At 35.4% G+C, this 23,642-nt stretch overlaps 1 protein-coding gene across 4 annotated transcripts in view; it reads left to right on the forward strand.

Annotated features, from left to right (window-relative positions):
- The window catches only part of CRB1 (crumbs cell polarity complex component 1), a 281,276-nt gene that overhangs the window by 102,393 nt on the left and 155,241 nt on the right, over positions 1–23,642 (forward strand). The window contains exons 1-2 of one of the 4 annotated variants that reach the window (XM_033196013.1): positions 3,293–3,324; positions 4,931–4,973. The exons of 1 other annotated variant lie outside the window; for it this stretch is intronic. Coding sequence is in view for 2 of the 3 variants with exons in the window: in XM_033196011.1 (XP_033051902.1) it covers positions 11,366–11,375 (10 nt within the window). In the remaining variant the exon portion in view is untranslated. Of the gene's footprint in view, positions 1–3,292; positions 3,325–4,930; positions 4,974–11,238; positions 11,376–23,642 lie in introns of those variants that run through there. 2 more of the 4 variants (XM_033196011.1, XM_033196014.1) reach the window with 2 other exon arrangements.

The following is a 23,642-nucleotide window of genomic DNA, read 5'->3' on the forward strand; positions in this document are numbered from 1 at the left end:
TTAAATCAATAAGAAAGTGACAATAGACCAAATAATGTAATGGAAATAAGACATGAAGAGCTATTTCGCAGAAGAGGAAACACAAATCATCAAAAACATAAGAAAATGCAGTTTGTCTCACTAGTTATCAGGGAAATGCAAGTTCAGATCACAGATAAATGCCATTTTGCAGCCAGATTGGTAAAAATGATTACATCTTACAAAGCCAATCTAACAGACACGTGGAACGACAAGCAAGAGTGACTCTTACCTAGTACTAATGCATGTATATATTGGCGATAGCTCTGGGAAGCAATATGAGGTTATTTTATAAATTTGACGGTAAATTTACTCTAACTTAGTAATTCCACTCCTACACACACACACACTAAAGGAAAAATCTTCAATATGTATGTGCAATAGAAAATGTGCACAAAAACGTTCATACAGCAAAAACTCTTGAAAAATAAAAGTATTTTTGCCTTGACAAGAAAAGGAAAAAACAAACTATGGTATATTTATACAATAGGTTGTTAGAGGATATTGAAAATGAATGAACTACTGTTATGTGCAATTACATGCATAAATTGTTAAAACCTAATGTTGAACCAAAAAAGGCAGGACTCCATAGACCATGATGTGCTATACAGACATGCCTCATTTTATTGTACTTCGCAGTAATGTGCTTCACATATACTGCGTTTTTTCACAAATTGAAGGTTGTTGCAACTCAGCATCAAGCAATAGCATGTGCCCACTTTGTGTCTCGGTGTGACATTTTGATAATTTTTGCAATATGTCTAACTTTTTCAGTATTTTGTTACATCTGTTAGGGTAATCTGTGATCAATGATCTTTGATATTCCTATTGTAATTGTTTTGGGGCACCACAAACTATGCCCATATGACAACCAACTTAACTGACAAATGTTCAGTATGTCTGACCGCTTCACTGTTTGGATGTTCCTCTGTTTCTCTCCCTATTCTCTGGCCTCCGTATTCCCTGAGACTAAACAATATTGAAATTAGACCAACTAATAACCCTATAAGGCCCTTTCAATGTTCAAGTGAAAGTGAGGGTCACCCATCTATCACTTGAAATCAAAATCTAGAGCCCATTAAGCTTAGGGCGGAAGGCGTATTGACTGAGATAGGCTGAAACTAATCCTGTAGTGACAGATAGCCAAGATGTGAATGCAGAGGAAAAGTTCTTGAAGAATGTTAAAATTGCTACTCCAGTTCACACACAAATGATAAAAAAAAGTGAAATAGCCTTATTGTTGAGATGGCGAAAGTTTGAGTGGTCTGGATAGAAGATCAAACTAGCCACAACATTTCCTTAAGCCAAAGCCTAACCCAGAGCCAAGCCCCTACTCTCCTCAATTCTATGAAGGCTGGGAGAAATGAGGAAGCTGCAGAAGAAAAACTGGAAGCTAGCAGAGGTTGGTTCATGAGGTTTAAGGGAAGAAGTCATCTCCATAACATAAGAGTGCAAGGTGAAGTAGCAAGTGCTAATGTAGAAGGTGCAGCAAGTTATTCATAAGATCTAACTAAGATAATTCATTAAAGTGGCTACACTGAAAACCGCATTTTCAATGTAGGCAAAGCAACCTTCTGCTGGAAGAAAATGCCATCTAGGACTTTCATAGCTGGAAAGGAGAAGTCAATGCCTGGCTTCAAAGTTTCAAAGGACAGGCTGACTCTCTTGTTAGGGGCTAATGCAGCTGACTTTAACTGAAACCATTGTTCATTTATCATTCAGAAAAGTCTAGGCCACTTACAAATTATGCTAAATCTACTCTGTCTGTGCTCCATAAATGGAACAACAAAGCCTGGATGACAGCACATCTGTTTACAGTATGGTTAACTGAATATTGTAAGCCCACTGTTGATAGCTAATGCTCAAGAAAAAAAAAAAGATTTGTTTCAAAACATTACTACTCATTGACAGTGCACCTAGTCACCCAAGATCTCTGATGGAGATGGGCAAGGAGATAAATGGTTTTATCCAGCCCATCTATGAATCAAGGAGTAATTTCAACTTTCAAGACTTTTTTTTTTTTTTAAGACCAAGTCTCATTCTATCACCCAGGCTTGAGTGCAGTGGCACAACCTTGGCTCACTGCAACATCTGCCTGCCGGGTTCAAGTGATTCTCTTGTCTCAGCCTCCCGAGTGGCTGGGATTACAGGCATGTGCCACCATACCCGGCTAATTTTTGTATTTTTAGTAGAGACGGGGTTTCACCATGTTGGCCAGGATGGTCTCAAACTCTCGACCTCAGGTGATCCACCTGCCTCAGCCTCCCAAAGTGCTGGGATTACAGATGTGAGCTACCGCACCCGACTTCAAGTCTTATTATTTAAGAAATACATTTTATAAGGTGAATACTGCCATAGATAGCGATTCCTGTGATGAATCTGAAAAAAGTCCATTGCAAACCATCTGGGAAGGATTCATCATCCTAGGTGCCATTCAGAACATTTGTAGGTGCCTTATTAATGCAGTAGGTAGCATGGTAGTCTCATAATCTGAAGAAACATTCATGATTCATGGGAGGAGGTCAAAATAGGAACATTAACAAGAGTTGGAAGAAATTGATTCCAACCCTTATGGATGACTTTGAGGGGTTCAGCACCTCAATGGAGGAAGTAACTGCAGATGTGGTAGAAATAGCAGAAATGTGAAATTTCTGAAAATGTGACTGAATAGCTGCCATCTCATGATAAAAGTTGAATGGATGCAAAGTTGCTTCTTATGGATGAAAAAAAAAAGAATTTTGTGAGATGAAATCTACTTCTGGTGAACACTGTCGAAATAACAACAAAGATTTTAGAATATTACATAAACTTAACTGATAAAGCAGCAATGAGGTTTGAGAGGATTGACTTCAGTTTTGAAATAAGTTCTATTGTGGTTAAAATATTATCAAAAAGCATCACATGTTACAAAGAAATCTTTCATGAAAGGAAGAGTCAATAGAAGCACAAAATTTATTATTGTCTTGTTTTGAGAAATTGCCATAGCCACCTCAGCCTTCAGCAGCCACCATCCTGATCAGTCAGCAGCTGTCAGCATGGAGGCAAGACCCTTCACCAGCAAAAAGATTATGACTTGCTAAAGGCTGAAATGATCGTTAGCATTTCTTTTTAGCAATAACGTATTTTAAAATTAAGCTATGTACATTGTTTTTTCAGGCATAATGCAATGGTACACTTAATAGGCTATGTTATAGTGTAAGCATAACTTTTATATGCATTAGGAAACCAAAAATATTGTGTGTCTCATTTTATTTTGATATTTGTTTTATTACAGTAGTCTGGAACTGAACCTACAATATCTCTGAGGTATGTCTATATTTGTAAATCTCAGGGATAAATAAAAAGTAAGCAATATAAAGACCTAAAACGGGCTAATATACACAAGATGGGGCAAAAAAATGGAAGGTAAAGCTCACAATGGTGAGCTAAAGGTTAGGAGTGAAGTCTGAGTCTGCTCAATTGTCTCAGATAGAGTAATTGACAAAATAAAGAATAGAAAATTCAGAATAAAGTTGGTCAAAGAATAATATTTATGTCATAAAGTCGATAAAAGAATGTAAGACAAGATCTCATGGCAAAATGTGGGGGAATATTAACTTGGGACACAAGAGCCCCTTTAGGTCAGCTTGGGCTAAAATCTGCTGGTGTTAGAAACCACGTCAAATTAAAATCAGAAAAAACAAACACATTCGTGAAACTAAATACTCCTTTATGCAACTGAAGTGAAGTAAGAAGGTATGTCAAGTTCTCTTTAATAGTTCAAGATACTTTCCCAAGGCACCCACAAATCACACATATTTCCTCAATGTCTCATCTTCAATGAAGCTGTACTAAGTATAAGCATTTTGTGTGTCATCAACTTGGTTTCCAGCCATTCTACTTTTCCATTATCAGTTATTTGCTAAAATAAGACCCAGGCTCAAATGAAGAGGCCAATTATTCTTAATGAAAAGATCTTTTCATTTTTTCTGTTTATTTTTACTCTGAAGTAAAGGAGTTATTACTAGTAGCAGTAGAATATAAAAATAACAAATAATTATGCCATCTGATAACTGTATCTAGCTTTTGACATTGTTTAAAATTATCTACCATCTAGCTTTACTCTCCCCAACAAGTCTATTAAGTGTCAAGGCATCTCAAAGTCAAATGTCATGAAATTCAGACCCTGAAAAAAATAAGCTACTTGTCCTAGCTAGATTGATGATACAATCAAAACTAAAATTCAGATCTTTTGACCCATGCTTTCCTTGAATCAAATCTAAATAAGCCACTTTAGATTTCACATGTCTAGTTTGCCTTTATCTAATACATAAATTTATTTTCATTCTAACATTAAAAGAGAATATTGTGTATTTGGAAAAAAACGCTGTTGAAAACATGCATAGAAACTGGCGCTGTTGGTGTGTGCCTGTAGTTCCAGCTACTCGGGAGGCTGAGGCAGGAGTGTAGCTTGAGCCCAGGAGTTCGAGGTTGTAATGAATTATGATCATGCCATTGCATGCCACCCTAGGTGACAGAGAGAGATGCCATATATAAAATAAAAGCATAACATTTTAAATTAGACTTTGTGTTTTGGATAAATGGAGGAGTAATACTCTAAAGATCTTTCAACAAATCTTCCTTATGCCTTCACTAAATGGAGAAGCTATGTATTGATATGTGGTAATACTATTGGTGGATCAGAAAGTACTAGGTAATTCTAGGTCATCGAAAATACTAACTGAAACAGTTCTTCCCTAAAATCCTCATAGCACATCTCTCAATAATGGAATGTAACATACGCTTTAATAAGATTATTGTCTAATTTTTTAACATAAGTCAAATGCAATTATATATTTGATTTTCTAATGGTTACATTTTAAAACATATTGATTTTGATTTTGAATAACATTAAATGTTTTTCCACATCTAGGGAGGACACATCTATGAGTAGAAGTGGCATGTGTTCAGGAAAGGTAAATGTATGTCCTAGTTTGGGCATATTCTCACTTAACCTCTATGATTTTCATATTCTTCATCTAAAGTTAGAGGACTTTATCTAGATGCCTCTGTGGTAGACACTATGGTATCTTGCTCAGCCTTCATCCCACCCTCTACCTATGTGGTTTTCTATGTTGTAGATTCTGGAGGGCTAAAACTACATTTCTCACTTTCTTTGAAGTAGAGTTCTACACATAAATTAGGTTTCACTAATTAAAAACACTTGGGAGGCAGAAGTGAAGTGGAAATCATTTTCCTCTTTTGACCACATCCACAGGCTTGCATAGTTATGATGACATGAGGATCTTGGCAACAGCATTCCATTGTCCACTCCCTAGCTACCTAAGTGTCAAGAGGCAGTTTTGACAAAAGCAATGCCAACCCTCCCCATTCACCAGTGTTCATTCACTTGCTTAGTGAATGTTCAGGGACCATGGTAATGGTGGCAGTGACACAGAGGCAGTCCTAATCCTTGGATCATAGCTAGACCCTGTGTTTTGTACTCAACAATTCCAGTTTCAGCCTGAGAGTTAGTTCTGTAGTGTTCTGGCAGTCATTTCTGGAAGCCCCTGTAGAGTCCATTCTTCCATTCATTCCAGGGATGCCATTTGCATCTTACTCTTAATACTAAATTTATTTCTACTTAAAATACTTAGAGTTGGTTTTTATGTCCTGCTCTGAATCCTGATAGCTAACTTTGCTGTATGCTTGCCAGGTCACTGGGGAACTTTATGTGGTTTCTAAAACATAGTCTCCAATATTTATGGTAATTTCTTAAATAATTTAAGTTTCTTTCTATGTAGAGTGTATTTGTAATGTAATTTTAATACTATCCCATAATTATCCTTGTTGGTGTTCAGTACATGGGAGTCAAGTGTATAAACATATTTGTTAATGAATCAACAGCCTATAATTTCAGGAATGAGGATAGCTATTAGGTGCTATTAAAATAGAGAACACATATATGTTCCAAAAAAAATATGTAATGATACAATGAATTAGGATGTCTGAAGTAGATATAAGAATATATAATTAACTGTATTTTCTAAAAGGATTTTTTGGAATAATATGACAAAATATTTATATATTCATATATAGAGAAGAGAAATAATTATGCAGATGACTGCTAATAATCTATAATTTTTTTATGAGCATCCTTTTACAACATTTATCTTGGATTAACCATTACAACACCTGAATAACTATTTGATACTTGCAGTCACCTCCTTAAAGTCTTGATAATCAATATTAACTCCACATGAGCACTTTACATTCTTCTTGAGCTTAAAACTATTCAAATACCTTCAATCCCTGTGAATATTTTCCCAAATTGCAAGGAGTTCTTGCAATCCCTCTATTCTTTATATTGTAAAGAATGTAATACAAAAAGATCTACATAATGTAGTTGATAAGTTACTCACTTTGGTAACTGATATTTGTGATCTAATTGAAAGAAAAAAAAAACACAAAAAAGCAAGAACTGAGTAAGCCTGCAACATTATCAGGTTCAATTCTGGGAATATCTTTGTTACAGAATTATAAGGAGCGAAACCAAGGATGGATGGTAGGTGGGGAAAAGGAAGTATAGTGTTCAGTCCTAGTACTGGTAAAGAGTGCCTGAAGACGAACAGCACCAAGGAATGTAAGCAGAGGAATAGGTCAGATACAGGAAAGGAAGCAGGGTAGGGGACATTTATGGACATGTTTCAGAGAAAGCAGCTGGCCAGCAGCTGCTGGACACTCCAGAAACAGAGATTCAAATTGCTGTATAGCAAGTTGTAAAGTCCAAAATGTAGGAGAATGGGTGGGTCCCAGGTGGTCACAGGGAAATTGAATGGTCAAAGAAGAAAAGTCGTGAAAACAGTTCAGCCAATAATAAGGATAAATTAGGGGAAAACAAAGAGAAGATATTTGAAGTATCAGGAATGAGTATCATTTTCATAATGAAGGTGTATTTCCTGTCCTAAATTTTGGGTTTTCTATTATACTTTGGAAGGAAGAACTTACTCCACAGTAAACAGTCCAGGCTGAGCAGAAAACTGAAGGTACTGCACTGAGATGGAATATATACTCAGAGGCAAAAAGGCTGTCATATCCATTGGGTGGCAAGCTTAGGATTGCAGTGGAGTGTTATGTGGAGCAGTCAGGTTCTGGGAAGATAATTTTGTGCTGAGAGCAAGACTTAGACACAGAAACCTCAAGGGACAAGGATCAAAGAAGAGAGAAAAATTGGTCTTTTGCTGAAAATTCACTTGCACCAAAAAGAAAATCACACAGAAAGGCATGATGTAAACATCCAAGGTCAAGTAGAGAGGGGTCTCTGTCTGCTTTCTTGACATCTACAGTCATTTTCACAGCGAACAAAAGCCCACAGGTGCTCATTTCTAAAGCAGGGCCAATGCAATTAGCTATTACAACTCAATAGAATGATCTGTATTCTAGTCACATCGTGTTGTTAGTTGTGTTTCTTAGCAGCACACTGAAAAAAGAAGTCGATTTGTGTGGCCTGACCATTTTTCCCTCTTACAGCAAAAACAAGTGTTATATCTGAAAATTTAGATATTTTTAACTTTATTTTATTTGTTCTATTCAAATATATTTTGAATACAAGTGGTATCTGTAGGCAAAAATCAACTAACATTTATTGAGCACTTTTTGCTTGCATTAGAACTTACTAAGTTCTCATATAACTGATAGTAAAACTTTAGACTAAGAATCAGTATTGCAGAGTTCAAGCTTCAGACGTATTTCTAAGCAACTAAAACCTTGAGCAAATTACTTCTCCAGTTATTGGTTTTTACAACTGTGAATGAGGATGTTAAAAGCTGTTTTATAGCTTGTTTGGACAGGATTAAAGGGGTTTACATATGAAATTCAGTTAAGTTTAATGAATATTTATTAACAAAATAATGTTTGCCAACAGCATGCAAAGGCTTTGGGTATGATACAAAGGAAATAAGTTATGTTTTTGGCCACTGAGGTCTTGAGTCTAAAGAGGGATACTGAAATGTACACTTCACAATTAGAGAAAATGCAGGAACTGTGAGAGCAGAGAGAAGTTCAGCTTGAAAGTAACTAAAATAATAGCCACATTCTATCACTCTTGATGTTCAATAAGTAATTTTCTCATTTTGTTTAAATTATTTTAAAACCAAAAAACAAGGAACAGAAATGTCCATTATCACTGATGGATAGATGATTTACAGTTGTGGATGATGAGTTACTCATTAATGTATTAGTACTGGAGATATTATGATGCAGTAGGTCAGAGCCCCAAGGCTCACAGCAGGCTCTGGTCCATTATAACTTAACTATATAACTTGGGAACATTCCAGATTCTCTCTCTCCCTGGCCCTTCCACTTATTAGCTATGTGACCTTGAACAAGTTACTTAAACTCTCTGTTCGAACTACCATTTAACCCAGCAATCTCATTACTGGGTAAACACCCCAAAGAAAATAGATCAGTCTACTAAAGAGACACATGCACTTGTATGTTCATTGCTTCACTATTCACAATAGTAAATACATGGAATCAACCCAAGTACCCATTGATGGTAGATAGGATGAATAAAATAGGTATGTATATACCATGGAATACTACACAGCAATAAAAAATGAAATCACATTATTTGCAGCAACATGGATGGAGCTGGAGACCATAATCCTAAGCAAATGAATGCGGAAATAGAAAATAAAATACTGAATTTTCTCACTTATAAGTAGGAGCTAAACATTAAGCATACAAGGACATAAATATGGGAATAATAGACACTGTGGACTACTTGGGGTGGAGGGGCATGGGCTAAAAGTTACCTATTGGGTACTATACTCACTACCTAGGTGATGGGATCCTTACTGCAGTCCTCAGTATCACGGAATATTCCCATGTAACAAAACTGCACATGTACTCCCTGTATCTAAAATAAAAGTTAAGAAACAAAACCTCTCTGTTCTACTATTTATCATCTACAAAACAGGAATAATGATAGGTTGTACATTGTAAGATTATTATGAAGATTAAATGAACTAATCTATATAAAAAATTTTAAAAGTGCTGGTAAACAGTTTGGACTTAATAAATGTTGCCTATATTCGTGAATGTCATTTTTACTGTAATGATAGTGATGATGCTTTAGCATATCTTTTTGTAAAAGAGAGAGAATAATAAGATTTATTTCTTAGTTGTGTCATGAGGATTAAAATTTAAAATGTCTGGCTTAATAGGTCCTTGATAAATATGAACTGTTATGATAATAGTGATTACTACTAAAAATCATTCCCTATATATGTTTAGCATTTCACAATATAACAAATGCTCTTATGTAAACAAATAAATCAAAAACAAATTTATAAACATATAAAATATATGTGTGTTTTTGTGTACATATAGGATTTACAGTATCTACATATATGTGTATATGTGGGTATATATATGTACATTTATATATGCAGGTATATAAAAATATACAGTATATATGTTTATGCACAAATGTGTATATGTATATATGTTGTATGTATATACTGTAAATCATATATACACAGATATACACACAATGACACACATTTTATATGTTTATACTCACATATATTCATCAGTGTGAGTATGTATATTTATATAAATAATTCACAATTGCACAAGAGATGAACAGGCCAGATTGTTCTATTCCTATGTATTATTCACATTTCATAGTTTGTTCATTAGACTACTGTGGTCTTCTACAGAAGATCTTTGAATTTGACTGTCTTACTGTGTCTTTGCTCACACACACACACACACACACACACGCACACACAGAGTTTCTGGTTGGTATATGGACTAACATAACACCTTCTGTTTAATTGATTCTGCATTCTTTTCTCCTTTCATTTCTTCTGTTGCTGTCCTACTTCCATAAGTATAACACTGGAATCCACATATTTAGAGAAATTTACAGCTGGGCGTGGTGGCTCACGCCTGTAATCCCAGCACTTTGGGAGGCTGAAGCGGGCAGATCATGAGGTCAGGAGATCGAGACCATCCTGGCTAACACAGTGAAACCCCATCTCTACTAAAAATACAAAAAATTAGCCGGGCGTGGTGGCAGGTGCCTGTTGTCCCAGCTACATGGGAGGCTGAGGCAGTAGAATGGCATGAACCCAGGAGGCGGAGCTTGCAGTGAACCGAGATCGTGCTGCTGCACTCCAGCCTGGGCAATACAGCAAGACTACGAGACTCCGTCTCAAAAAAATAAATAAATAAATAAAAATAAATAAATTTTAAAAACTACTAATTACAAGAAAAATAATATGCATACATAAGCCAATGTAAAATCAAGACCCCATACATTTACAAATTCAGATCAAATTTTGGAAACAATAATTTTCTTGGAAAAGAGACTGTTTGTAAAGCAGATGAATTATATATACAAAAACAATTCTTTTTGTTGCTCTTATTTTGTAGTATGACACAGAACAAATCCTTTATTGACAAAATACTGATGTAAATCCATGCAAATTATTGAAGACTTCTCCTTAAGGAACTATATATACTATCAATATGTTAGTCCTCCGAATAGTCTTAATTTCAGACATTCTGATAATCAGTGTCAACAAGGCTAGAGTAGAATCATAATGAGTTGGTCTTACATTGTTTAACTCCAATCAGTATAGACTTGTCTGCCTTCATCAAACATATTTAGGCAACTTTATAAGCCAGGCTCTGTGATGGGCAGAGGAACTACAGGAAAGAATAAGGTACTTTCTCTACCCTACAGGGCACATATTCCAGTTGGGAAATTGGAAGTGAGAGGGAATAGAAGTGAATGTATAATTAATTGATCTTCCTGGAAGTGTCATGCCCTATGCTAGAAGCATTTTACTAACTTTTTATTTAGTTCAGAGACCAACTTAGAAAACTTTTTACTATCCTTATTCTATATTTGGTGAAACTAAGGCTAAAGTAAATAAGGCAACTTGTCTATAGTTATGTGACTAGTGATAGAAACAGAGGCTGATATAGAGGAAAGAGTATGAACTTTGGAGTCAGATAATCCAGGATAATAATTACGTTTCTGCTTCTTAATAAAGGGTGTACTACACTCAATGATATGGTTTGGCTGTGTCTCCACCCAAATCTCATCTTGATTTGTAGTTCCCATAATCCCCACGTGTCATGGGAAGGAGCCAGTGGGAGGTAATTGAATCATACAGGGCCAGTTACCTGCATGCTGCTGTTCTCATGAAAGTGAATGAGTTCTCAGGAGATCTGACGATTTTATAAGGAGCTCTTCCCCCTTTTGTTTGGCACTTCTTGCTGATGCCATGTGAAGAAGGACGTTTGTTTCCCCTTCTGCCACAACTGTAAGTTTCCCAAGGCCTCCCCACGCATGCAGAACTGTGAGACAATTAAACCTCTCTCCTTTATAAATTACCCAGTCTCAGGGATGTCTTTATTAGCAGTGTGAGAACAGACTAATATATTCAGTAAATCTTTTCCCCTCTATAAGAGGTTCATATTGATGTTACTTTAGAGTTTTCCATGCCAATTACTTAAGAAAATATATATACACCACCTGACACCTCAACAGATGGCAGTCGGATAAATTACAACAATTATATATGTTATATATATGTAAATATGTGTACATGTGCTTATATTTATATACATGCATATATTAAAACTATATATAAATAAATATACATTTACATAAGAATTCAGAAACAAAAATTATATCTACTTCCATGACTTTCTGCTAAAATCCTATAAAAGAGATAACTTCAAGTTTTATAACTTGAAAAAAAATTTTCTTCATGAAATCACCTGTTTCTTCCTCTCAATCAGGTCTTCAAAAGCAATTTAAATAAACTCCCCCTGTTGCCTCTTCACTGTTTCTTGTGCCCTTGGGCTCCTCAACACTGTGTAAACATCTCTAGGACTTCCTACCTTATCTTATTTATTTGTATCCCCCTCTCTCTCCCAAGAGAGGATAAGCTTTCAAAGCACAGAGGCCATGTCTTACTAAAATGTGCTTAGGTATAATTTTTCTTGTATTAACCCTGATTAAGATTTGCTAATGAGAACAGTTGGACACAGCAAGGGGAACATCACACACCGGGGCCTGTTGTGGGGTTGGGGGAGTGGGGAGGGTTAGCATTAGGAGATATACCTAATGTAAATGACAAGTTAATGGGTGCGGCACACCAACATGGCACATGTATACATATGTAACAAACCTGCACGTTGTGCACATGTACCCTAGAACTTAAAGTATAATAAAAAAAATTAAAATTAAAAAAAAAGGTTTGCTAAGGTTCTTGGATCTGTAAGTTGACATCTTCCACCAAATTTGGGAAATATTTGACCATTATTAATTCAAAATATTTTTCTTCCCTGTTCTTTTTCTCCTCTCCCTCTGGTACTGTAATTATATGGGAACCTACTTGGAATTATCCCACAGATCACTGCAGCTCTCTGCAGTATTTTGAAATATTTTTTCTTTCCATTCTTCAGATTATGTAATTTGTGTTAATTGTTTTCAGATATGTGAATCCTTCCTTCTCTGATTCCAATGTACTCTTCAGCCCATCAAGAATATTCTTCATTTCAGATATTTTACTTTTCAATTCTGAAATTCTCATTGGGTCCTTCTTATAGTTTTCATTTCTCTGCAAAGTTTTCTCATTGTTTACTCATATTTATTCTTTTATTTAAGTCCTTGAAAAATATTAAGTTCTTGCATGCTAATTTCAATAGTTATGTCATTTCAGTATTTATTTATATTGACTACTTTTTTCTTGATTATAGGTTATACTTTTCTGCTTCTCAGATCTAATTTTTATCATATATTGGACATTCAGATGATAATTAAAGGTGTTCCTGATTATGTTAGCTTCCTTTAAATGATTTGGAATTTTGTTCTGGCAGGCAGCTAAAATATGTTTTTTCCCTGTAGATCTTGATTTTATTCTTTGAATGCTTTTATTTTGTTTTTGAATGTATGGCATCTTTCTCTCTGCATAGTGTGGTCTTTACTCCTAAAGAAAGGCCTTTCTGGTTTCTCAATGCTTGAGATGTTTAGTGTCATGTCTCTCCATACTGGCTGAGCTGGAACTCCAACTCTCTAATTTTTGAAATTTTTGTTTATCTCTCAATCTCTCAGCAGATGATATCTGCAAGGCCCCTCAAAGACCCATGATGATTAATGAGTCTGTCGAGCCCATCCTCTGAGTGGCTGTTTCTTCTCTGGTGCTCTGGCCTATCTATACACTCTAGTTGCTTCTGCTGCCTATGACTCTGACCTCATCCCCTTCAACTCAGAAACATTGCTGCTCATCTCATTGTACTCTGCCCACAGCACAAAAGCAATTCCAAATCCAAATCCCAGGAGATTGCTGTTGTATTCATGTGTGTTTCACGTCTAGCAAAAATCATAGTTCTGCACTAACAGTGCTCAGTTCCCAAAAATAGAAACCTCATTTATTTCCTACCTTTTTTTTAGTTGTTTACATCAGGAGGGCGAGTCTTGTACTAGCTACCCTGTCATTCCATCGCAATGGCCAAACTAGTTTGGTTTCACAGAAAGGCATTAAATATTTCCTGTGTGTCTTTGTGTTAAGCACTATTTTACACATATGAACTATTTATTATCTCATCATAACAAATTTTGGAAAAGCTTGGGGTTGACTATAAATGCTATGTCAACACAATTCAGCCAAAGACACAGTTTCAGACAATTTCTTTCACTCAGCTCCAAAGCTGTGCCTGCATAAAACTAAAATAAACAGATGGAAAGCAAAACATGCTGAGGGGTACAAAAATCCACACGTGTGGAGAAAAGTATCAGAAACGACATCTAATTTTTGCATTCATATAGACTCTCTAAGAGTGAAATTATACTTCATGAATATAAATATCCAAACAAAGTCAACGAACTGAAGCAAAGAAGTGTTTGTATCAACTTCCACATATTTGTTTAGAATTTCCTAAATAATGTGCTTAATTAAAAATAACCTTCAGGTGCAATGAGTTGAGTTGTTCAGTTTATTAAAGTAACTTGCTCGAATTTGAGTGACTAGATGCATTTTTATTTTTGTTTTGGGTGAATTCAGTATCCTGAAAATGGCCAACACTTAATTGAATAATTTAAATTATTTCTTTTCAGATAAAATGTTTAAAATGTAACAATTGTTTCTTACACTAACATTCTAAAAGGATAGTCTTATAGGTGAATTGAGGTCAATAGCCATGTATAAAGCTTATTCTGACTTCATATTTTTGAAGATTAGCCTTTTATTTACAACAATGTTTTTTCTACTCAATGCATCATTGCTACAGGTTTTGGTTTAAGAAGTAACCCTAGATATATCTAAGATCTTCACTGGGGTGCAAGGGTTTTAAACATCATTGCCATCATCATTCTTGCATCATATCTTCATCACATGAGCTTTGGTTCAAAACTCTGATTTTAAACTATTTCAAAGTCAAGATTTTTATATGTGTCTGTTGGAATGTAAGAACCAAAGCACCATAAACTCCAACTATAAAATGTGCTTGTTATTAATACACAAAGAAAGTGAATATTAAGAGATGAAGTCTGAGACAAGAAAACAAAAATGTAATTATGTTTGGTTTAATTTATACATGCCATTTTTACACAAAATAGTGTCAAAATTTAATGTCACATTCAAACTTTAAAATTCATTGAAGCAAACTGTCTCCACTTACAGATGCCATGATATTAATGGAGAATACCCCAATGACTTCACCAAAACACCATGAAAATTAATAAACAAGCTCAGTAAAGTTTCAAGATGTAAAATCAACGTACAAAAATCAGTGACGTTTCTATACACCAATAGTGAATTGTCTGAAAAGAAAGCAAGAAAGCAATTTCACTTACAATAGCTACAAAAAAAGAAAAAAAAACAAAACAAAACCCAGAATGCCTAGTAATAAATTTAACAAAGGAGGTGAAAGATCTCTACAATGAAAACTAAAAAACATTGAGGAAACTGAAGAAGACACATATATCTCATGTTCATGGATCAGAAGAAATAATAGTGTTAAAATGTCCATACAACCCAATATACACCTCTGCAGCTACAGATTCAGGGCCATCTCTATCAAAATACCAATGACAGGTGGGGCGCGGTGGCTCACGCCTGTAATCCCAGCACTTTGGGAGGCCGAGGTGGGTGAATCACCTGAGGTCAGGAGTTCGAGACCAGCCTGACCAACATGGTGAAACCCCATCTCTACTAAAAATACAAAAATTAGCTTAGTATGGTGGCAGGCACCTGTAATCCCAGCTACTGGGGAGGCAGAGGAAGGACAGTCACTTGAACCTGGGAGGCGGAGGTTGCAGTGAGCCGAGATCACGCCCTTGCACTCCAGCCTGGGCGACACAGTGAGACTCCTCCTCAAAAAAATAAACAAAACAAAACAAAAAAACAAAAAACAAACAACCAAAAAAAGAACCAACGACAATCTTCCCAAAATAAGAAAAAAAAAAATCCTAAAATTTGTATGCAACCACAAAAGGCCTCAAATTACCAAAGCAATCTTGAGCAAAAATAACAAGGTAGGAAACATCACATGACCTGACTTCAACATATACCAAAAGGCTAGAGTAACCAAAACAGCATGGTAAATGGCATAAAAATAGACACATAAACTAATGAACCGAATAGAGAGCCCGGAAATAAATGCCTGCATCTACCACCCACTGATTTTTGACAACGGTGCCAAGTATAGACAATGGGGAAAGGACAGCCTTTTCAATAAATGAAACTGGGTAAACTGCATATCCACATACTGAACAATGAAACTAGACTATCTAGTTTCCTATCTCTCACCATCTACAAAAATCAACTCAAAATTGATTAAAGACTTAAACATAAGACCTGAAATGAAACTACTAAAAGAAAACATAGGGGAAAAGCTCTGTGACATTGGTCTAGGTAAGGATTTTTTTTTTTTAAATAAAACCTCAAAAGTCCAAGCAACAAAAGCAAATATAGACAAATAGGATTCCATCAAACTAAAAAGTTTCTGCACAGCAAAAGGAATAATCAATAGGGCAAAGAGGCAACCTATAGAATGAGAGAAAATATTTGAAAACTGTACATCTAATCAGGGGTTAATATCCAAAATATATAAGAAGCTCAACACCGACAACAAAAGTTAAACCCATCAAAAAATGAGCAAAAGACTTGAGTAGACATTTCTCAAAAAAAGACATACAAGTGGCCAACAGATATATGAAAAAAAAAGGTGTTCAACATCAGAAATCATCAGGGAAAGGCAAATCAAGATGACAGAAATTTTCACCTCATTCCAATTAGAATGACCACTGTCAAAAAATCAAAAGATAAAAAGTGTTGGTGAGGATATGGAAAAAAGAGAAACTTAGCGCTCTGCTGGTGGGAATATAAATGAGTACAGTCATTTTGGAAAATATTACTAGTTTGGAGTTTACTCAAAAAATAAAAATAGAACTACCATATGATTCAGCAATCCCACTACTGTGTATACATCCAAAGGAAATGAAGTAGGTACTTTGGAGAGATATCTGCACTCCTATGTTTACTATAGTACCATTCACAATAACCAAAACGGAATCAACCTAAATGCTCATCAATGAATAAATGAATTTAAAAATTACCTTGCTATCACAAAGGAATATTATTCAGTCATAAAACAATAAAATGCTGTCATTTCCAGCAACATGGATGAACCTGGACAACATTATGTTAAGTAAAATAAGTCAGGCACGGGAAGACAGATAGCTCATGATTTCACTCACATGTGGAATCTAAAAAGTAGTTCTCATAGAAGTAGAGAGTGGAATAGTACTTGCCAGAAGATGGGGAGGTTAGGGAACAAGGGGGGATAGGAGAGACTGGCCAGTGGGTGCAAAGTTACAGTTAAACAGGAGGATAAGTTCTGGTGTTCTGTTGAAAAGGAGGATGACTGGAGTTAACAACAATGTATTATATGTTTCAAAGAGAAGTTTTTGAATGTTCTCATTGTAAGCAAATGATAATCAAAAGTTGACTTTTTAAATATGAGACTGTATTAGGACCTGATAATATCTTCTAATAAATGATTATAGGGAAATTACCTTAATTTACACTAAAAGAGACAATATTAAACAAAGGTATATCATTGGGAAATTCTCTAAAATGCTCAATGATGACTTTAAAAATAGGATACTTTTGGGAGGCTGAGGTGGGCAGATCACGAGGTCAGGAGTTCAAGAGCAGCCTGGCCAACATAGTGAAACCCTGTCTCTACTAAAAATACAAAAAAAATTAGCCGAGCGTGGTGGCAGGTGCCTGTAGTCCCAGCTACTTGGGAGGCTGACGCAGGAGAATCGCCTGAACCTGGGAGGCGGAGGTTTCAGTGAGCCGAGATCACACCACTGCACCCCAGCCTGGGTGAGAGAGATTCCATCTCAAAAAAAAAGGAGGGGGAAAGAATATTTTAAAAATATTCTCCTATTTGAAAATATACTTTATTAATACATATGAGTTCAAACAATGGAAATAGAGAGATTTGGTCACCAATTTAAAAACTAGTTTGTCTATATAATTACAATTTCTTTTCTCTCTGAATGTAAACAAAATGTTTAGGATCAGTTTATTGCTTGTAATGTGTCATCATTTCTCTCTTTCTTTTTTTCTCACCCATTTAATTTGTTTACTCTTTTTTCCCCTGTGTTTCCAGCAACATAGGAGGATTTAGAAACAAAACTATCTTGGGCAGGGGGAGATGATGGCAAATGGATGAAAAACTGGCTTCTTGTCTTTTGGTGGTTACTATAGCAATAATCATGATGGGAGATTTTTAGCGGCAAGTGGTTTCTATAACAACATGATAGGGTGCTTTAGAAATAGACCTGAGGTAAACAGATTCTTTAAGGGCCTCTTAACCCCTTTTATCCCACAGGATTAGCATCCTCTTGGAGGATGAATATTAGTTGGCTTATTTGATGAAAGGCTTAAAATCTTGCTTTTATTTTGTAAAGATTAAATGGTTAATTATTCTATAAAGACCTGGCCTTAGCCGATCAGCTCTTAGGCTCCTTTACTTCAGGAAGTACTTGATAGCATCCTTACTTTATTTCTACACAGGAAATTGAAATAGTCTTAAAGATATGTATTTTATAGTATTCACCAAAAATTGGAAAACCGTAAATAGTCCTCATGAGAAAATGTGTTCACTCTGACATAGACCACTCAAGGGTTCTTGCTTTACTAATACTTCATATACATTGTTATTTCACCTGTTGGGCTCCCTGACAGGTGGAGCTTTTCCTACTCTAACTAATGGAATCTGAATACTCATCCTTTATTAGGCTATTCAGTGTGCCCCAGAATAGACATGGTCCCTATTTGACTTATAATTCACTAGGTGTTACATGGAGAAGTTTAGTAATTTTTTGAATTTATTAAATTTTAGTATCATAAAAACTGACATAGTAAAAAGCAAAGGCCTCCCTTTCATACACAAGCATCCTTCAAGAGCCTTATAAGTGAAAGATCAAGGGGAATTTATGACAGGGATGTGGTACAGGAGTAGATGGTAGAAGGCAGGATATAATTTTTCAAGAGAAAGAAAGATGGAAGGCTTAAATTTAGTTAAGTAGTTAAACAGAGGAAGATGGAGATCAAGCTTGCTTGGTTGAGTTTAATAGTGAGTTATTAATTATCTATTCTATTCTGTGTACTATAGAGATATACAATGTTGAATAGTATATGGGATTTATTTTTAAAACTAAATTATCATATCAAGTAAAACATTATTATTAAACTATTAATTAAATTAATTGATTTGAAATGGCCATATATGTGCAAGAATGATTTCATTTAAGGTATGATGTCTCATGTATTTTCTACAATAGGAACTATCTTTATACTTTGGTTCTTTTCTATTCAGTTAAACTGTCAATTCAAAATATCAGATATTCTCTTTCAACTCTCAGAAGGATGTCAGGACCCATGCATCTCCTTCCCTCTGATTTCAAACAGTACAAGCTCTTCCTATTTCCCTGGTGTTTTGTGCTCTGCAATGAAGCCTCAGAATTCATTACATAATCACTTGCCATAGCCTTCTGGGGTAGAGTTTGCCAAATAGATCCCTGGGAGATCAAGACCCATTCTCCATGTGTGCCATGGGGCTGTGCACATGAGCTGAGGCATGTCTGTATTCACCAAGGCACTGCTCAGAACAGCATGTGCCAGAACACACTGGGCAAGGAGCCATTCACAAACTCTTGAAAAATCTTATCCAGACCAAAGGCACAATGACATCGTAGTTGTTGCGCTCATTGCCATGGGGCTTTTAGCTGAATAGAAAGAAAATAAAAAATATATTCATGATGATGACTTCCAAGTTATCCAGTAACCACAGTAACCTGGGTTTTCCCCAAATTTGATCCACAACTTCAAGTCACCTGACAGAAACAAATCGTTCTCTCTTTGTTCAAGCATAGTGAGCCATAGAGTGAGTGAAACAAATTTCCCTGGGATAAAACCAATGAATCAGAAAAGCATGCAATCATCATATATTTATTTTACTATTAGAAGGTGGTATTCAAAATGTTATCAAAACCAAATACATACCTCATACATACAGGCATACTGAAAAGCATATGTTACAGTTCCTGAACTTAAGGAGTTTGTTTGCTAATTGTAAGGACAAGTCTTCATATATGGCATGAAGAACACTTTAGGATGCATATAGATAAGTATTAAATTGTGTCTTAACAATGATAAATTCTGTGGCTGCTCAGGCCAGGAGCTCAAGCAGCATGTAACAATATGAAGAGGATTAATGGGAAAAGCATGCCTTGCATTGGACTTCTAACAATTTCAATATATATCACAGTTAAACTCTCAGAAAGTATTTCAAGATATTTTTATTCATGGCTACTATGAGAAGAATGTCATAAAGAAGATAATTTAAATTCTGGAGGAATAATGTCTTACTCGTAACCACACATTATTTTTTCTAGACTTTAGTTCTCTACAAAAATGTGAGAAAACTGTTGAGCGCTGCACTATCCAATACAGTAGCCATTAATCACATAAGGCTTCTGAGCACTTGAAAAGTGACTAGAGTTAAGTGTGCTATAAGTGTAAAATACACAGAGTATTTCAAAGGCTTACTGTTAAAAAGTGTAAATATTTCACTAATAATTTTTACACCGACCAGGTATGGTGGCTCACACCTGTAATCCTAGCACATTGCAGGGCTGAGGCAGACAGATCACTTGAAGCCAGGAGTTCGAGACAAGCCCCATCTCTACTAAAAATAGAAAAAATTAGCTGGGCGGGGTGGCACGTCTCTGGAATTCCAGCTACTTGGGAGGCTGAGGCATGAGAATACCTTGAACCCAGGAGGCAGAGGTTGCAGTGAGCCAAGATCGCGCCACTGCACTCCAGCCTGGGTGACAGAGTGAGACTCTGTCTCAAATAATAATAATAATAATTTTTATACAAATTACATATTGACATATAATGCTTTATACATATTTGGTTAAATATTTAAAATTAATTTACCTGTTTGTTTTTCGTTGTTAATGTGGCTGCGGAAGACTTAACATTCCATATGTAGCTCACATTATACTTCCATTAGACAGCACTGGTATAGATGCTTGCTATTTAAGTATAGTATGTGGACCAACAGCATCAGTATTACTTAGGAGCTTATCAGAAATGCCAAGTCTGAGGCCCCACTCCCCCTGAATCTGCAAGGTTAACAAGATCCTCAGCAGTTCATATGGACATTAATGTTTAGAAAATGCCAATCTAGATAATGTTTTAGATGTTTCTTTTTATGACTCTTTCTTTTCATTTGGATTTTATTCACATAAATGTTTTCAACTCTGGGCATCCTGACCTAGCACATATTAGATGCACAACCTTGGGGAAGTTATTTGACATTCCTGAAACTCAATTCTATATTTATAAAATGGATGTAATACCTCCAATCCCATAATTTTTCTATAGGGATTAAATGAAACACAAGAGTTATGAAAGGAACCAATAAATTGGAGATATTTTTATAATATCAAAAATAACATTGAAAACTTAGATTATTCAAATTATTTTCATTCTTATATTGAGTGTCAATACTATTTTGATGTACAATGGAATGAACTAGGGTTCGAAGGGCTGTTTTCATTTATTTTACAAATGTCACTTATTTTTTTAACATTGTATATAATAAAACTTAGCACACTGATAAGTCTCTAGTAGAGATATGAAAACTTTTGGATCTGCTTTTAGAACAAAAATGTTGTGTAACTAAATTTTCCTGCACTATCATTGTACAATTCACATTGAAATTATATCTGTTGATCGTTGATCAGTTCTTCAAAACATGGCTTTATGGAGCGGGAAAAAACTTTTTCCTCTTTGTTCAGAACATTTTTAGCTTTACTGTGAGAATTTCAATTTGCTACAGGCAAAGAAACTAGTAAAATATAAGTCTATTCCATAGTAAAAGGGGTCATTCAAAAGCCCATCGTTATTAAAATATACATAGATTATAATAAGGTCAGTGATTTCAGGCCTGATTAGCTTTAAATAAATGTAATGTCAAAGGAATATAATTAGATTCTCATTAAAATTTTTCATGATTGACAGTAAAAATGACCTTCACAACTTACATCATTTAGTCATGTTCTAAGGATGACAAAGGGCAGGGCATCTTCTATGAGGTAAATGTGTATGATTGCAGCCTGAGGAACGTGCATTTGGTCCCTTACCCTACCTAACCCTAACGCCCAAGACCTGATCCAAGCCAGACCCTGTGCTTAGGTGTGTAGGCTGTGTAAAGGAGGACCCAGAAGCTCTGATTCTCATGGGGATGCTTTGAGAGAAAAAGAAACCTTTGAACCGGCAGGACCGGATTTCATCTGTGATGATGCTAATGATCAGAAATCATATATAAAAGCAAATAGCAATGTGCCTATCAGATACAGGGGGATTTAAAATACGTTAATGGAAAACTTTCTCACTGAGGCCACTGGCCTTCTAAAGAGGAGCTAATAGTAGAAGAGGGATATTGAGATACAGGTGATGCCAGTGAATTTTGACCAAAACCAATCTTCTCACCTGGAGTAAGAAAGTCGTGTTTCAAGGAGTTTGCATGAGTATTAATTGTGGTTGATGATGATGGAAACCTGCCCAGATTATTAGGTATGATTCTCAGAGAACGTGTGCTGGTGATAAACTTGCATTTCTTAGAACTCCCAAAACTCTTTTTCCAATATGATATAGTTTCATTTTCTTGAATTTATTCATTCATTAAATATGCATTTACTAAGCACCAACTATGTACATGGTACTCTGCTAGTCAATAGACAAGTAACAAGATATATGTACTTTGGACCCTGCATTGAAAGAACAAATAATGTTTTTTTAAAAAGCTACTTTATGCTTGATTCTTACAAGGAACTTTATGTATGTTATCTCTTTTATTCCTAATAGTAATAAAAACAACAATGATGATCGATAATGCTGACTCTGTGCCAAGCCCTGCTAGGCATTTTATGTTCATTAATTTAACCCTTTATAACAACTCTATGAGATAGGTGCCATTTTTACAAAAATGGAAACTGAGGCACAGGGATATTATCTTGATAAAACTCATAGACTTCGTACATGACAGAGCCAGGATTTAAACCCAGGCACCAAACTTCATGTGCTTATCCACTATATATATGGCTTCACATCATTTTCTTTAGTAATCAGGACACTGAGGCTCAGTGACAATGTTTTTTCTTAAAGTCACAGGGATGGTAAATACTAGAATCAAAATTTAAATCTCTGTCTACCATAAAAATGTCCTCTTCTGACTATATTAAATTGGCCTCAATTTAGTATTTAAGACCACATATACCATAGGAATACAAAGGAAAAATGGACTTAAAGGAGCCCATCTACTTCTTATTTTAACTGCTCCATGTGGACTCTATCACACTGTACATCAAAGTAAGTGATTTAACTGATGATTTGTTCTGCTTGATTTTATCAAAAGAGGTCAAAGTAAGAATTTCACAGCAAGGCTTAGATGAGAATTCAGGTTTCCTTGCTCACTCATTCATTATTCAACACATTTCTATTGACTGTCTTACCATGTGCAGGCCATTTTGGCTATGTGCTGATTAAAGATATGCCCCTCCTGCACCACCTTCCTCCACACGCCAATCCTGGAACTAAATTTCATTCTCTGCAGAAAGCCAGGCTAAAGAGAATTCAGCAAACCACTTTATTCTTATAAATTATCATTCTTAGACCTGGAAATTTTGACAGTTCTATCTCCAGTAGCATTGTTTATACCTCCTATTTCATTGTGATTACATTTCATTAGCAAAGCATAGCAAATATTTATTAAATCGTCAGTCTTCTAGGTGAAACAATATAAGACACCATTCATTCGGTTTTTTGGAAATATCAAATTTCATGTTCACAGTTCCTCTATTCTGCTCTGATTATTTAGGTAAACATAGGCTAAATATAGATAACTATAGAATTAAAATGTAAAAACTGTGCCTTCACATGTTTAGGAAATTACTCGTTTTTTTCAAGTAATGCCAACCATGTATATTGAAAAAAACATTACTCCATACCACAGGTGACATATTCTCTTCC

Source organism: Trachypithecus francoisi, unplaced genomic scaffold (genome assembly GCF_009764315.1).
Source record: "Trachypithecus francoisi isolate TF-2019V2 unplaced genomic scaffold, Tfra_2.0 Lachesis_group5, whole genome shotgun sequence".
Lineage (NCBI taxonomy): Eukaryota > Metazoa > Chordata > Mammalia > Primates > Cercopithecidae > Trachypithecus > Trachypithecus francoisi.